Raw genomic sequence first — 15,830 nt, forward strand, 5'->3', positions numbered from 1 at the left:
TCTGTCTTGAAAATACTTCTGCACAGTAATTTTTATAAACACCCCTATTATCCCCCATACCTTTTCCAAGTCACCTAACCAGGTTACTGGTGGTACTTTGAGAAAAGTGCAGTCCCCCATGCAGGGGGCTGTGTCAGGGCAGAGTGCCACAGCCCTGTATCCTGGTGCCAGCATCAGACCTCTACAGCAGGAGTCACACTGAGACCAGAAGCCTGAGACTGAAAAGGAAAAAGGATACTTCCAAAGGATTTTGTAGTTTTTTCTAATATCTCTTTCTCTTTAGAACCAGCTCAAACAAATATCTCTTACTGGACATACATTCAGCTTTTCTTCCCAGCTTTCTTTCAAATCCAAGTGTCATTGGATTTGGAGTCCCTCAAGACCAAGCTGCTGCCACCTGCACTGTGCTGGAGCAGCAGCTCCAGGGCAGCCCACTCACTTTGGGATGGAGCTGCCTGTGGGAGCTGTGGGACCCCCAGTGCTACAGGAGTGTGGGGGGTGGCTTTGGGCACCTGTCCCCAGCTTCTGCTCTCAGCTGGGAAGAGCTGCTCTGAGACCACCTCCTGCCACGTTACCCAATGCCAAACCCAAGGAGCAGTGGTTTGGTCTCTGATTTTTGCTCTCTGTTTCCCTGAACTGACTGCTGATACCATCCACCTGGCTTCCCCCAGCACCAGGAGACAGGCAAAGAGAAGAAAGGCTGGGATGTTATGGAGAGAGGGTAGCAGCTGTGTAATTTTACATAACAGCACAATTTGGGGAGGTTTCAGCTGATTGTACCATAATAGCAGCTGGTTTTGTGCACCTGATGGAGCTGCAGTCGGTCTGTGCTCAGAAATGGGTCAGTGAGAGGAGCAAGCTGTTAGGGCCATCCATCAGGGCAGCAGTGAAGCTGTGCATTTTACTTTGAGTCCTGCAGTTGGTTCCCATCTCTGTGAAGACATGCTGAGGCACAGGGTGGTAGGTTTAGCTGGGAAATGGTCAAAACCTCTTTAACACCAGCTGTGCCCCTGCTGCAGACACCCTGCCAAGCTTTCCTGCAGCTCCAGCCCTTGTTTGGAACTCACTCCTGAGCACTGTCATCACTCTTGCAGCTTGCCAAGGAGCCTTTTGCAGCCCACAGAGTCAGGAGGGGTGCTGATGTGTCTGTGTGCCAGGGAGTGTTTTGCCTTCGGGGTGTGTGGTGCCTCTGTCCCTGAAATTTTGGATGTTGAAAAGAGATATGGGCATTCACAGATCATCTGGGAATGTGGCATCTGGCATTTAAAGGAAAAGGCACAAGCAATTTTTGTTTTCTTTTGCAAGCCAGGAATTGCAGTGAGTGCAGCTGGGGCAATAAGGAGACAAAACAAAACAGTGGTTAATTCTGCTTTTCCTGGGGCAGTCAGATAAAGGGCAGTTGAAAAGAGAGAAGGGAATGAATGCAAGAAATGTTTTTCTCACTAGGAATGCACACTAACCCAAGCTGGAATTGCCATCAGCGTTTCCAAAACTTCGCCCCTGAAATATCTGAAGAAATGGAAAAGAAAAAACAAAATCCAAGAGTGAGTAAGAGGCACTGAAAAAGCCTGTGGATGCTTTAAAGGCAAAAGAATCCCAGACTGGCAAGGATGTGAAGGGCACTGTGGAGTAGAGGAGCGCTGGCAGGAGGGGGTGAGGAGTGATGTCTGGGCTGAGCTGCTTCCAGAGCTGACCTCCCCACACTTGAGACAAGGCCACTTTCTGCTTCTCACTGTCACTCTACCACCCCTCTCCTCCCTGGGGGACCCCTGCACAGGGCCACATCCCCTGGAGGCATTTGCCTCCTCCAGCTCTCTACCAAGACCCCAAACTCAGCAACCAAAACTCTGGGTTGAGAGACTGAAGTTGGAAATTTTGTTATTTTAGGGAAGTATTTTGTTCTGAAGTATAGCAAGGTATTTTTAATTTTTTAAAATTGAATGGAGTAAAATGGGTTGTCCATAGCTAAAAGTTCACATTGTTGGTGGTGACACTTATGTCCAGGCTTTCATTCATATTTTCAGTGAAAAAACAGCATTTTCAGAATACAACTGCAGAACACCACCTATTCATCAATCATTCTCTGAAAAAGAAAGCTACTGTTCATGGGTGGGTTTTGAGACTGTTTGTTCAGAGCTCATAACATCCCTATCTTCAGAAGTGCTTCCTTTCAAATCATATTCTATCTTCTGCATCACTTATTCAAGGACCCTCGCTCTTGATTCCTCTCTGAACAATTGTAGCTGCTGCTAAAGTCAGACTGGGGTTTTTTTGTTATTTTTCAAAATTTCAAAGTAGTTTTTATTCTGCTCCATCCTTCCAGAGGAGTTCCTTTCAAACTAAGGAAAAAAGACTTGCCAGATGCTTCCAGAGCAAATCCCCTCTCTCTGCCAGGATCAGCTGGCTCTGGAACAACCAATCTGGGTTTTTCTCCTGGTATTGAATCCTCTAGAAAGTGAAAAACCCCCAACATTGCCTGAAGCTGGCAGTGCCCACTTCTCCTGAGGGACCATGAGTGACAGTTGCCATGTCAACTCCCCTGTACATCCTGTCTCCTCTGTGTCTGCTGAGACTTTTTTGCCAAGAGCCAATCTTCTGTATTACTGCATGTCAGATCCCATGTCCTGAGCTGATAGAGACTCCCTTGGCTTTACTTTAGAGCCAATTGATGGCCAGAGGGAACAACTTGAAGTTTTAGAATATAAATTTGTCCTTCCAGTTGAGAACAGCATGCCTTTACCCTGTACAAGCATTTTGCTGTGTGTGCTACAGCACACACTGTGTCTCTGGCACATGGAATTAGAAATAATCAGAGAAATAATTAGAAATAATTGCAGGTACAGTAAAAAAGTGAACCTGTCAGGTACTTTGTATTGTGTTTAATAAAGGTGATGGTCTGGAGATGACTCTTCCTCTGACTCTGGGGAGTTCTTCCTCACCAGGTGAGGGACACTCAGCTAACCCAGGCTGCTCTCTGGAAAAGGATGTGGTTCATTGCAGCAGTTGGATCCAAGGCCATGCAGCTCCTCCCCAGTGTTCCAGTTCACTGTGAATCATTTAGATGTCAGGCTTCACTGCAGAAAGGCTGGTCTGGTGTGTTTGAAGAAGTCATTTTCAGCTCCTAAGTCAAGCATCAGCACCCTGGTATCCCACACATGTCCTCCATTGTTTATTCCTTCTCTGTCTGCAGCATGAGAATCCAATTACACTGCCTCCAAGAAAGCTCTGAGAATAAAAGCTCAAATACTCTTTCAAGGGAATGTAATTGAGTATCTGGCAGGGAAACTCCGTGCCCAGCACCCTCCTTCCACATATTTTCCCCACAAAGAGGGATTTTTCTCAGGGAAAAAACAAAAGCCATTGAGACTGGTAAATTTACCACATTGAGAGTGATAAATATTATGATTTTGCCTAGAAGTCTGCCCTCAGTAAGTGAAAATACTTTGTAAAAGCTGGATTATAGCTTCAATGGCTCTCATATATCAAGAGGGAGCATGCAGTGAATGATGTGAGTGGGATGGAGGAACACATAGGTGACTCTCCTGTTGCTGTGAGCTGAGATCTTTCTCTCCCCAGGAGCCAGACCTTGGTTCACCTGGACAGAAAGGCATTGTGTGTAGTGTGGTTTTGGATGGTTACACCTGTGTGAATTACAGAACTGCTGTGTTTAATAGGTTGCTGGGGTATTCACTCTGTTATCACCGAATGGAGTTTATTTATTAAGTCTTATGATCAAGTCCATGAGATGCCCTGGAAAATGCCTGTGCCTGTTCATCCCACGTTTTCTGAGTCACAAAAGCAGGACTAGTCATTTCAAATGGAGAGGAACACAGTGTCCCAAGTGCATTAAAGCAAATATGAAAAAAGAAAAAGTTTCCCATTCATGGTTTTTGAAGAGTGTTCAGACTCTTATTTCTAATGCACCTTTTGAGTGAAATAAAAATTCAGGGGTTGTTTTGTTGTTTCTGTTTTTCATCAAACTTGTGTTTAATGTAGAAAAGGTAAACTATGAAACTCTAGGGCAGAGAAATCTTGCAAGAAGCTGCATGGTGCAACAAACATATTGAGTTGAATTTTCTTCATTTGGACTTGACAAATTCAATTGTTGAATTTTCTCTCTTTGGACAAGGCTCAGGCACTGGAACATCCTCTCTGCTTCCAGCCACTTTTATCTCTGAATGGCAAAGCAGAGACTTTCTTTTTCAATCCAGAAATCTCATTATTGCACCAGCAGACCTTGGTTTAGGCTTTGCCAGGATCCATGTGCTCCCTGCTTGCTTTGGCACAGCTGGTAGGACAGGGGATTCTCTTGGAGGCTGGACGCTTTCCTGGTGGGTGCTCTGGGCATCAGCTCTGTGTGTCCTGAGTGCAGACCCAAAGTGGAGGAGCACTTTACCTCAGCAGCTCTCACCTTTCCTGATGACATGGGAAGCCTGCACTCAGCATCAGGAGTGGAGCTTGGGGAAGGATGGATGGAGAAGACGAAGAAAAGAAGCCAAAAAATACACGTTGGAGCATGATGGAATATCTGCATTAGGAAAATTTTAATGCAGTGGTCTCAGGTTAGCAGGATTTCTCATCTGCCCATTTGTGAGGTCTATATGAAATAGAGCAATCTGCAGGGATTTTTAGGGACAATTCAATTCAGTTTTTGAGCTCAATACTCCAGTCATGGAAGCATTTTCTGTACCTGATCATTGGAGCAGACAGGGACAAGCATTTGAATGCGTGTACCCACTGAGCCTATAGTAACAGCCTGGGAGAAAATCTCCATTGCTATTGTGATTTGCCTCATCATTAAATTCTGTCCAGTAATGGAGATGAATCATGCCTTTAGAACTCATTTCCTTGAAATTACCTTAAATTCAGGTGCGAGTTCAAGCAGCTTCGACTCTGGATGCTTTTACATGCTGAACAATGGGAGTGACTGCTGAATTATCTCACTTCTCTCTGTCAGGCAGGAAAAAAATCCCTGGAGGGAAGTACAGAAAAGATTCAATGAACCCACTGAGCTCAGGGACTTGTTCCCAACAACCCCCTTGGCCTCCATGAGCAAAGGCAATGAACCATAGCAATGACCTGTGAAAATGCTTGAAATCTGGTGTTTTGATATTTCCAAGGATCTGAATTTTTGTAGTATAACTCTGATTTCTCTGGCCCTCATCAACACTGCTACTGCTCTTGTTAGATTACATTAAATCTGTTCAGAAAATGGATATGCATCTCAATGACATTTCAGCAATCTGACATTTCTTTTCTAAAGAGCGCTACAAAGAAAATGCTAAATAATCTCACAAAAATGAAAATTTCCAAAAATTTGTGTCTCAAGTAGTGTTAACATGTGAAAGCCAAAAATCTTCCAAAGAAACCAAGCGTGGCACAATTCACCTGGATGATTTGGCAGAAGTACCTTTCTCCTTTGCTTTGTCTGTCCGACTGAGAGGAGCTAGCACCAAAGCATGATGAACCCCAAAGTCTGCTTTGAGCAGCTCAAAATGTTTGCAAGTGGATAATAACTGCAGCAAACCAGCATGTGATTGTTGAAGTGTTTGTACCAGCAACAGAATAAATCTGCTCTGCAGGAATATGGGATGAGAGTCACTCACCTCTCACCTGGGACATCTCACTGCTCTTGGGTTTGTGCATGTAGAGCCAGTGCTGCTCTGCCCCTCACCCTCCTGATGCACAGCAGGGAGATGGCAGGGAGCATGGCAAAGGGGCCATACAGCAGAGGAGCCCAGTGTGGAGCCCTGTGTGCTCCTGCAGCCTCTGCCAGGCTGCTGCAGAGGTGCCTGAATGCCCCAGGGCTCAGAGTAGAGCGGGATGCAGAGAGTGCAGCCGGCCCTCCTGGGTGCCCCCCTGCATCTCTTATTGCCAGACTGCATTTCACTTTTCACTCTGTCCTCTGCACCACATGACAGCAGGAAGGGGCTGGGGCCAAGCACTAAGCCCTCAGATGTTTTCTGCTAAAACTTTGGGATGAAGAGAAAGAGAGATGCCACAAAGTCATGAAGATGCTTCACCCCTGTGTAGCTGTTGTGCTGGGTGTCCAGAGAAGAGCAGAGAGCAGACAGGGGAGATCATAGCACATCCACCCTCCATCTGTGTTTTGCTGCTCTCTGGATCTGCACATGTCAGGCTGTGCTGTTGCCCACGTGTGGGTTGTGATACACCTCAGGAAAAACTGGGAAGAGATTTGCCATTGGCTCCTTCCTGTGCAGTGTGTCATCTGGCAGCTCTGTATATCACAGGGAACACAGGGACCATTCTGCTGCTGAGCAAATCTGCTTCACTGAGTAGTCACAGATACTTGGAGGGAGAAAAGCAAAGCAGAAGGCAGCCCTTGCTTTTTTTGTTTCTGCCAAGCTCTGAACTCTTGGGAAAAAGAAACCTGATGGATTAAAGACTGTGTGGAGAACCAGTAAAGCAGATTTCTAAGGATAAGTTGCAGATTGAAGAAGTGTCCAGAAGGAAATATTCACTAAGATTTTTTCCTTGGTGCAGGGAGAAAGTGTTTGGGGATCTCTGATATTTCAGCCTCTGAAGCAGCTTGTCTCTGGGGGATATATGGGACTTAAGAAGGACAGCCAAGAGGGAGCGTCTGAGGTGAAGCTGATGTGTCCCCAGCACAGGCAGAAGAACTCATTTATCAACTCTTTTCTCTACTTTGCACCCATGGGGCAGACTTTTAAAATGCAAGTGTGTGCGTTCTCTCCTGCAACCACTGGCTTTAGCAGCTGAGCTGGCAGAAGGTGCTGACGAGTGTGTGGCTGCACCAGGGCTCTGCTGCCCCAGCCATGAGACACATCTGGTTCCCCTTGCAGTTCATGCCCAAGCCCTTCTGGAGATCAGAGAACCACAACACGAGCAGCTTCTTCTCTGCACTATACGGCTTCCCTAACCAGTCCTTCTTCCACAGTGACTTGAACCTGGAGGACCTGGGGGACTTTGACAGCGGAGCCAAGTACGAGGGCGAGTCGCAGAGCCGGACAGTGCAGGCGCTGCTGATTGTCGCCTACTCCGTGATCATCTGCATCTCTCTCTTCGGCAACATCCTGGTGTGCCACGTGGTCATCAAGAACAAGAGGATGCACTCTGCCACCAACCTCTTCATCGTCAACCTGGCCATTGCTGACGTGATGATCACCACCCTGAACACCCCCTTCACACTGGTGAGCCTGTCCAGCTGTGCCTGCTGCTGTCTGTGTGTGCCTGTCAGCTGTGTGCTAGCACTGAGGGGCTGGGACCAGGCTGCTATCCACACTTGCTTTTGCCCCCCTTCCCCCTTTGCTTTCTGCAGAGGGTGCAGTCATGGCCCCCATCCCAAACACCCCCGGGCAAGTGGACTGAGGGCTCTTGCCCCCACCTCGCAGTCCATTGCAGGGGTCACTCTGCTGCAGCTTCCCCCCCCTGCCTGGGCAAGGCACAGATCTGGGACCCCTTTTTGCCTGTAGATGGGGAAGGAAGTGGGGACAAGTTAGACATGAGAAAATTCCACTAATGGCTGGTTTCCTATGGAAACAACATGAACCAGGTCAGTCCCTGTGCAACATCTCAGGAAAGTGCTCAGGCTGCACTTAACACTGTCGGTGGCATATCCCTCTCTCAGCCACTACAGACTGTGCTTCCTGGGACTGATAATCCTATTTTTTTTTCAGTGACTGAAAAATATATGATATAAAAGAGCATTAAATGAATGAGGTGGGAAAAAAATAAAGATTAATTTTTTGCCCCACTGTCACAGACTATAAATGCCATGTAAACAGGACTCTGCTCCTGGATTTGACCCAGCATTCCTGTTCAAAATCCTCTGGCTTCACTCCTGCCCAGAGTGCTCTTCTGCCTTCCAAAAGCAGGTCTTGAATTAGCTATTTCAATTCACCCTTTCTTAAACTGATGCTGTTTCTTTGGTGGATTTCCCTACCTTGCTCTGATGGGATTTGCATCCCTTAATTTGTTCAGGGAGAGCCTGGAGCCCTCTTGCGTGTTCACACACCAACAGCCACACACTAGGCGTGTGTAATTTAATTTTATCAGCTCTCTCAGGAATGAGCTTTACACCAGCTCCAGAGATCCAGCACACTGCTCCAGTTCAATGACAGTGCTGCAAGAGTCACCCCTACAGGGAAATTAATTAGATTAATTGAAAACAGATTAGCCAGTCTTGACTAATTTTCTGTGGACAGATGCTTTGTAGTAAATACACTTTACTTCAAATTAGCTTAATCTGCAGCAAAATGAGTGACATTAATTTGTGATTAATATTACACAGTCAGGGAAAACAAGGGAATGAGTCAATTTGGCACATTCTCCTCTGCAGAGAGGCCATCATCAGTAACACCTCTCCGGGAAGAGATGAGATGGATTCCATAGATTTCTCTCACTAAGTTTGGAGACCATGCAGCTTTCAGCATCCACATGCCATGGGAGGCACCTAGTGTGCCCTGCAGAGCCTTGTTGAGAAGCAGAGCTAACACTTCTTTATGTTTTCCAGAAGGGCCATAGTAAACGTACACATGTACAGATACACAAATGTACACATGTACACAACATACACAGAGCACTGCTCAAGTTTGGTTTGCACAGTGCAGTAAATCTCACCTCAGTTTGAGATCTTCTCTCACAGTCACTGTTTCCCAAGGAAAAACTGAGGATCAAGCACCTCCAAATCCTCAGGAAGCTGAGTGTTAAAGCATTTCTTCTGTACTGTGCACCTGGGAAGCCAATTTGCTTCTCTTCATGTACTGCTCCTCTTAATGTGACACTGTCTGTTCTTCAGGTGAGGTTCGTGAGCAGCACCTGGGTTTTTGGAAAGCTGATGTGTCACATCAGCCGGTTTGTTCAGTACTGCTCTGTCCACGTGTCTGTGCTGACCCTCGCTGCCATTGCACTGGACCGGCACCAGGTATGTTGGAGACATATGTTTGCTAGAAAATAATGTGCTAAATATGTAGTTGTTTCCTCTTCAAATCCCGGTACCTGGAAATCTGCACTGCCATGAGACTCAGAGAACTGAGAGGAGAACTCCAGCTTTTGTGGCAGTGAACAAAACACCCATGTATTTTACAGTGAGGGTGATGAAATACTGCAACAGTCTGTCCAGAGAGGTTGTGGTTAGTGGGAGTCTCTGTCCTTGGAGATACTGCAGACCTCAGGAGATCAGTGCCAGACAGACTGGTCCAGCCCTGCTCTGCCTGGGTCATTGGGCTCTTGGGCTCCCTGCCCTCCTCAGCCCTGCCTCAGAGCACAGCCTCACCCGCAGAGTGGAGATGAGTGCTGAGTTCAAACAGCAGCCAGCCCACACGTTCTCTCCACACAGATTTAAGAGAGTCTGTCAGTTCTGACACTTGCCCCATTCCTTGCCTAAGGCTGGAAACAATAAGAACTATGTTAACTCATCCAGTACAAGGTAAGAAACTCTCTCCTTCTTCTCCAGCCCTGATACTTACCAGCCAGGAAAACCTTTCAGGTCAAGCAATGAGTTCAGACTGAAGGGTTTCTATAAGTGAAACAGAGATTGTAATTTGTTCTGTAGATGATGAGTGCTGAGTGTTGGGAGGCCAGATCCAGCAAGGTGAGCTCTCAGGCACCCTGGATTTCTTGCAGTGCTGGGATCACTGAAACAGTTGCTGCAGAAAAGCAATTTCACATTATGAATGCCATGACTGGGTGAAATTCAAAACAAGAACTGGCTCCATCTGGTGTCAGAGAATCACAGGGACTGTGGCAGCATAGATCAGCCACTTTTGTCTTTTTTACCACAAAAAGTTTTGACAGTCTGCCCATTTCATGTGCAGTATTACGGCTCCTGAAATCAAAGCACTTTAACAGTGGTCAGTTTTAATCAGTAGATTCTGGGTTGATTGCTAGGTATCAAAAAGTGTTTGTTTAATTAATGGCAAACAATACATGCCCTTAAATTCAGTGGAGTGGGTTCCTTAGGGCTGGAATGAGCTAGTATGGCCCAAGGAGAAAAAGACAGAAATGAGGACATGTCCTGGACAAAAGAGAAACCAACATTGCCTCTAAAAATATTTCTAATCCTGAGAAGTACCACAGCAGACAGACAGTCCGGGGGAGGTGTACAACTTGATTAAGTAGGTATTTATAATAGGAATAGAAATGGCATACATAAAATACTGAGGACTTAATCAGCTAAGTGATCATCTGCATGACGTGACAGGTCTATTTTTAATTATTGTTTCATTGCCTAAGGTAATCCTCCATATATATAGTGCATATAGCTCAACAGAGATCTCACCACTGCAGTCTCTGGAGTGCTGAAGGGTCACACAGAATGTGTTTCTCTGCCCAGGCTCTGGGCCAGCAGTTAACACCCAATACGACTCCATGCATTTCCCAGCCCTCCTGCTCCCTAAGTCATGTAAAGTGTCTCTCTGCCTTTTAACACTGAAGAGATGTAGAGCTGCTGCTGCATGCCACATGTAAAATGGGGCTCAAAGAGTGACCAAGACTCTGTAAATCCTCTGGAATCATTGTTCTCTGCAGGTGATCATGCACCCTCTCAAGCCACGCATGTCCATGGTGAAAGGAGGGATTTGCATCATCATCATCTGGGTTATGGCCAGCTGCTTCTCACTGCCCCACGCCATTTATCAGACTCTGACAAGGTTTTATATTGGGTAAGACATTTACATAGTTTTTATTGTATGATGTTTGCAAAGCCCTGTGTAAACCAAGGTCACACCCCTCCATCCATGTTATTAGAGCAGAAAGGGTGGTGAAACAGAGAAGTTTTCATTCACTTTGTGTGGGTGCTGTGTCTGTCACAAAGGGACAGTGACAATCAATGGAATTGCTTCCAGCCTGGTTCATTAATTGTTTTGGGCTCAGAGGTTCAACCATGTAATTTGGGTCAGGTACAGGGGAGAGGCCCCTCGTCAGCAGAGGACACAGATGTCAATATGGATGATTTCTTTATTTTTCTGTGGATGTGTTTAAGATAATCTTCATTGGAGACAAAGGTCAAACCTAGAATAAAAATTTCCATTGAAAGTGGCACCTGCCCGTGACACCAAATGAGTTCTGCTACCTGTACCTGTACTGAAACTTGTCTGAATGTCTGAGCTGTGTGTCCTCAGATGTGTGCAGCTCGTAGTGGAATTGAGAGCTCTTTCTCTTTGATCTTCAGAAACAAAACCATCCGAATGGTCTGCCTCCCCAGCTTCCCTCCTCCTGCTGATCTTTTCTGGAAGTATTTGGACCTGACTACATTTGTTCTCTTGTACGTTCTGCCTTTGCTTGTGATCTCCATCACCTACACCATAGTGGCCAAAAAGCTGTGGCTGAGGAACGCCATTGGGGACCTCACCATGGAGCAATACTATGCGCACCAGCGGAAGAAGAAGATGACGCTGAAGATGCTGATGGTGGTGGTGGTTGTGTTTGCCGTGTGCTGGTTTCCCCTGAACTGCTACGTGGTGCTGATCTCCTGCAGGGCCATCCACAGCAGCAACGCTCTGTACTTCGCTTTTCACTGGTTTGCCATGAGCAGCACCTGCTACAACCCCTTCATCTACTGCTGGCTGAACGAGAGCTTCCGCGCGGAGCTGCGCTCGCTGCTGTGCGTGTGCCGGCGCCGGAGCGCGGCCCAGGGCCACGCTCTGCAGCCCATCTCCCCGCTCCTCCGGCACGCCAGGGCTGAGGACTGCTGCTACAAAGCAAGCAGCACGTGCCAGAAGGCACAGACACCCTTCCAGAGGAGCTCTGCAAGGACTGACATAACCAGCGTGCAGCCGATTGTGGCAGAAAGCTGAGCAGCATCGCACAGGGATTGTAAAATCATGGGGGAAATGGGTTTGGAAAGACCATCAAGTCAACCTTCTGCCATAGCACACAAACTTCAGCCTTTGACTGGGTCATTCAGGACCTTGTTCTCTCAGGTATCAAAATTCTCTAGAGATGAATTGCCCACTTGTGGGCGGCAGAATGAGGGGTGTTGAGTGAATTTTTCATTGAACAATCAGCAAAAATGAATTATTAAACCTCACACAAAGCCTTTCATGGTCTAAGCAAACACGGGGAAGCTACACTGGTTTTACACACACCAGCTGCTCACTGTAAAGCTGTTAGGGCTTTAACTTTGTGAATTGACATTTTTTTGGCATAAAATCTGAGTTATTTTCACTTTCAATAATTTATTTTTTACCAGTCCTCAAGAACTGTGTTGTTTGTGGCTTCCCTGCCAGCCTGGCAGCCCTTCCCCATTGGACCAGCCTGTCTCCCTGTCTTGTAGTTATCCTGTAGGCAGCAGCAGTAGCAACATTTCAGCAGTTCCCTATGGAACTTGGGGCTTTGTCTGGTTCCATCACAATGGAACAAACCAGACCTGCAGGCTTTCAACCCAACAGGCAGGAGATGGAAGAACTTTAACACACCTGTAACATGTGGACAGTCAGGTGTGCCCTGCTCAGTTAAACTGTGCATCTGACAACGTGCCACAGCATTCACCTCAAGCACAGATCTTGTGTTCCCACCTCACTGGTGGCAGGGCACACCAGCAGTGCTGGTCCTCGTGCCTCTGGAATGCAAGAGACAGCTTGGATTCCTGGGGATCTGTGTGCCTGACAGCTGGCACCAGCAGCTGCTGCTCTGGGGGCTCACAGCAGAGCCAGCCACCATGTTTCAGAGCTGGGTTTGGGTCACTAGTGAGAAATACCCAGTGGGAGCACATGGCCAACTTCAGCCTATGGCTATGAAAGGCCATCAAGTTGTGTTTTCCACTTTCTCAGAAAGAATAACCAGTTTCTTTGTGACCATTCTGCACTGGCTCAGCCTTTGTGGTGGTAAAGGGTTGAGCTTCAAAAGACAGTGAAAAGGAAATGAACTTCAGTCTTCCCATGCAAAAAGACTCTAAATTACATCTCTATAGCTGAGCATTTCCACCCAGACTGGTAGCATGTCACAGCTACATGTCACCTGTGTGAAAGGCTGCTTAAATTTGGAAATCAAGATGCTTTGATGGGTGCAAAAATATGTGATCTGAGTATATATTTGTATTTCATAAAGAAACTGTGAAGGGGATGAAAAAGTAAGAGCAACACTAATCTTGTTTTTTCCTAAGTTATTGTGGGAAGGAGAAGGACAACAGCAGCTAGGACAGGGACAGAGACAGGGACAGAGACAGGGACAGAGACCTGGCATGGCCTGGGACACTGCAAATCCCAGTGGCATTGACAGTACTAAGGCTTCAGGTCTGTTCCCATCTAAAGCACAATGATCTCTTTTTCTTCACGTCTGCAGGAATTACTCTGCTGAGGATATACTATGGGGAGGAAATGGAAACATCTCTCCAGAGAGCAAATATCCAAGGCTCAGGTATTGGCTTTGACCAGGTGAGCCTTTGATTTTGTTCCTCTGGAGTGGAGTCCTGCCTGGAGCAGGCACAACAGAGGCAGTACCAAAACCTTTAATTCTGTGTTGCAAGTAAATTACAGCATAAACCAGACATTACTCCTAAGCTGGGTTTTTACTGTCTGGAAAACTGGGAATCCACAACACTACAAATAGCATTTCCCTACTATTACTGTCTAGAGGTTTCTATAAACAAGATGTCTCTTCTTAAAAAACCAAACCAATCACAAATGCAAATAAACATTGTTACTATAACTTAATAAAACTTATTCTCCTTCGAATGCTCTTCTCTTTACATTGGAAAAAATCAGTGAGATTAAATAATGCAGTTTGCATGTGTATCCCAACCCACTCCCAGAGAACTGTCAAACTCCTTACTCTGGGCTAAATAAATGCTAAATAAATCAGTCTGTTCTTGCTCCTCATCCTTCAGCATGCTGGCTCAGCATCCTTCAGCCTTGTGTGAATGGGTGGATGGTGCAAAGGTTAAACCCACAGGGAGCCTGTCTGACTGGGGCAGTAGGCAGACATCCCTCACCTGGCAACAGCTCTCCAAGGGTGGTTTGCTCCCAGATGAAAAGCTGACATTGTTGCCTCATAGCACATCCCATGTTGATCCTTGCATTGCAGCACCTTCCTCAGTCGGAGTCTGCAGCCTGGCAGTGTTGAGCTGCATTAACAAACATTGTTTCTTTGAGGTGATGGTTTTTCTGAAAGTCTGGCAAACTTCCCCCTAATTACACACAACCTCCCACCGGATGCTCTTGCTTTAACACGTGCTCTGTTAAAATATCTGTGTGGTTGTATTACAGTAAGATTTGATCCACTGATGTTCTTTGGGGGCTAACAATCAAATAAAATACTGGTTCAGCACCCTCTCTCTCCTCTGGATTTTGTATAACCTTTGAGCTATGAAAATGAGATGATATTTCCTCTTATAGAGGATTAGCAAGAAAGCATAGACTGCTGCTCATGGCAGACATAAACCCATGACCAAAACTTTTGTCTCCGTGTGTTTTGACTTCTTTCAGCATGAAAAGCCCTTCACACAAAGAAGTTCTGTGGTTACCCTGGTGGAGAGTCAGCCATGGATGTGCCCTGACTGCAAATGCTGTTTCACTGCCCTGTGCTTCCCTGCAGCTTGTGCAGTCAATGGCTGGTCCCAGCAGCACTCTTTGCCTGGTACCTCAGTCCAGGCAGGAGCATGGGATACTTTGAGGTCTCCTTGAATTTAATTGTCATTCTCCAATAAGCACTTCCACAAAGAGAAGCACAGCCTGATCAATCCCTTGTGCATTTCTCCCTGGTGCTCCTGCTGGGATGCTCAGCCATCCCCTGGCTCCCTTCCCCTTGCTGGGGAACTCGTGCTCTCCCTCACCTGACTGCAAGCAAGCAGGGCAGGAACTGTGCACAGCAAGCTTGCTACAGCTCTGCCACACGTGAAAACTGGTCATCAGTCAGATTTGTTTGGAAGGGGCTGCTCAGTAACAACATGTGCACTCTGTGTCAGACCCAGGCTTGTTGGGCAAAGCTGCAAGTAGGGCAGCAAGAGCTCAGGCAGGTAACTGGTCACCAAAGATGGTACATCAATTTCCAGCTACACTTCTACTGAAAACCAGCAGAATGCCAAATACAGAACCCTGCAGCTACATTAAAATAACCCTTTGGCATTCAAAGTGTTAAAACCAGGTGACTACACCAAAAGAAGAAAATATTTTATTACCCTCTCTAAAGAGCTGTTTCTTATCTCTCCTTTTGAAGAAACTTTCCAAGCAGAATAATGAACCTGCAGCTGTGAATCATTTAACCAGCTCTGATGAGCTCTGTGCAGCTCCACAGAGGGCTCACAGGCTTCTTGAAGTGACTCTTGAGTGATTAAGCTGTTAATTGAGTTCACTTCAACATAAACCAAAGCACTGTGGCACCCTCCAAATCTAAACCAAATGGCTTTAGTTTGAAAAATAGGGAGATGTAGGAGTAGAATTGTGGAAGTCAGAGGAGTGGGGAAGACATGAAGGGCAATGGAGGGTTCTTCACACTTGGCTTTAACTGGTAAGAAGACACCTGAGGGTTTGCTTATAGGGTGCTCTGCCCCCCAGCGCAGTGTTGAACATGGCAGAGGGGTCACCTGAACTGATACTCAATTTGGGATTGCTGCTATTGTCAAAGAGTCCAGTGCTCATTGTGCAGCAGGTAAGCTTGCCAGTGAAGTAATTATTAGCTAGCTGAATAACTATTAAGCTGGTAAAACCAAGTTGGTCTGACACTTTACTGCTACTGTGGACTTTGACCTTTTAAAAAATTTTCATCCCTGACTCAGGTACAGGAATTGCTTCTTCTTGATGACTTTTTCCATACAAGAGAAGTGTTGGCTCACACAGTGCTATTGTTTGCACAGACTGATACTTCAGGTGAAGAAGAATGGGCCTGGTCTCCTACACATCAAAATGAGAAGC

At 46.4% G+C, this 15,830-nt stretch overlaps 1 protein-coding gene across 1 annotated transcript; it reads left to right on the top strand.

The window, feature by feature from the left end:
* The first annotated feature begins 6,265 nt into the window (after positions 1 to 6,265).
* On the top strand, positions 6,266 to 14,248 carry LOC130253070 (G-protein coupled receptor 83-like). Its single transcript, XM_056491349.1, has 4 exons — positions 6,266 to 7,172; positions 8,780 to 8,905; positions 10,510 to 10,643; positions 11,153 to 14,248. Exons 1-4 carry the CDS (start codon positions 6,798 to 6,800, stop codon positions 11,775 to 11,777), a joined length of 1,260 nt encoding a protein of 419 aa, XP_056347324.1. The 5' UTR covers positions 6,266 to 6,797; the 3' UTR covers positions 11,778 to 14,248.
* The last annotated feature ends 1,582 nt before the right edge of the window (positions 14,249 to 15,830 follow it).

The sequence above is a fragment of the Oenanthe melanoleuca genome, chromosome 4A, assembly GCF_029582105.1.
Source record: "Oenanthe melanoleuca isolate GR-GAL-2019-014 chromosome 4A, OMel1.0, whole genome shotgun sequence".
Taxonomy (NCBI): Eukaryota; Metazoa; Chordata; class Aves; order Passeriformes; family Muscicapidae; genus Oenanthe; species Oenanthe melanoleuca.

What these genes read in the sequence shown, in the direction of transcription:
- LOC130253070 (XM_056491349.1), top strand. Translation starts at nt 6,798, where the DNA reads ATGAGACACATCTGGTTCCCCTTGCAGTTCATGCCCAAGCCCTTCTGG. An exon ending in TTGCACTGGACCGGCACCAG is followed by an intron (nt 8,906 to 10,509) that starts GTATGTTGGAGA and finishes TGTTCTCTGCAG; the next exon opens with GTGATCATGCACCCTCTCAA. An exon ending in CTGACAAGGTTTTATATTGG is followed by an intron (nt 10,644 to 11,152) that starts GTAAGACATTTA and finishes TTTGATCTTCAG; the next exon opens with AAACAAAACCATCCGAATGG.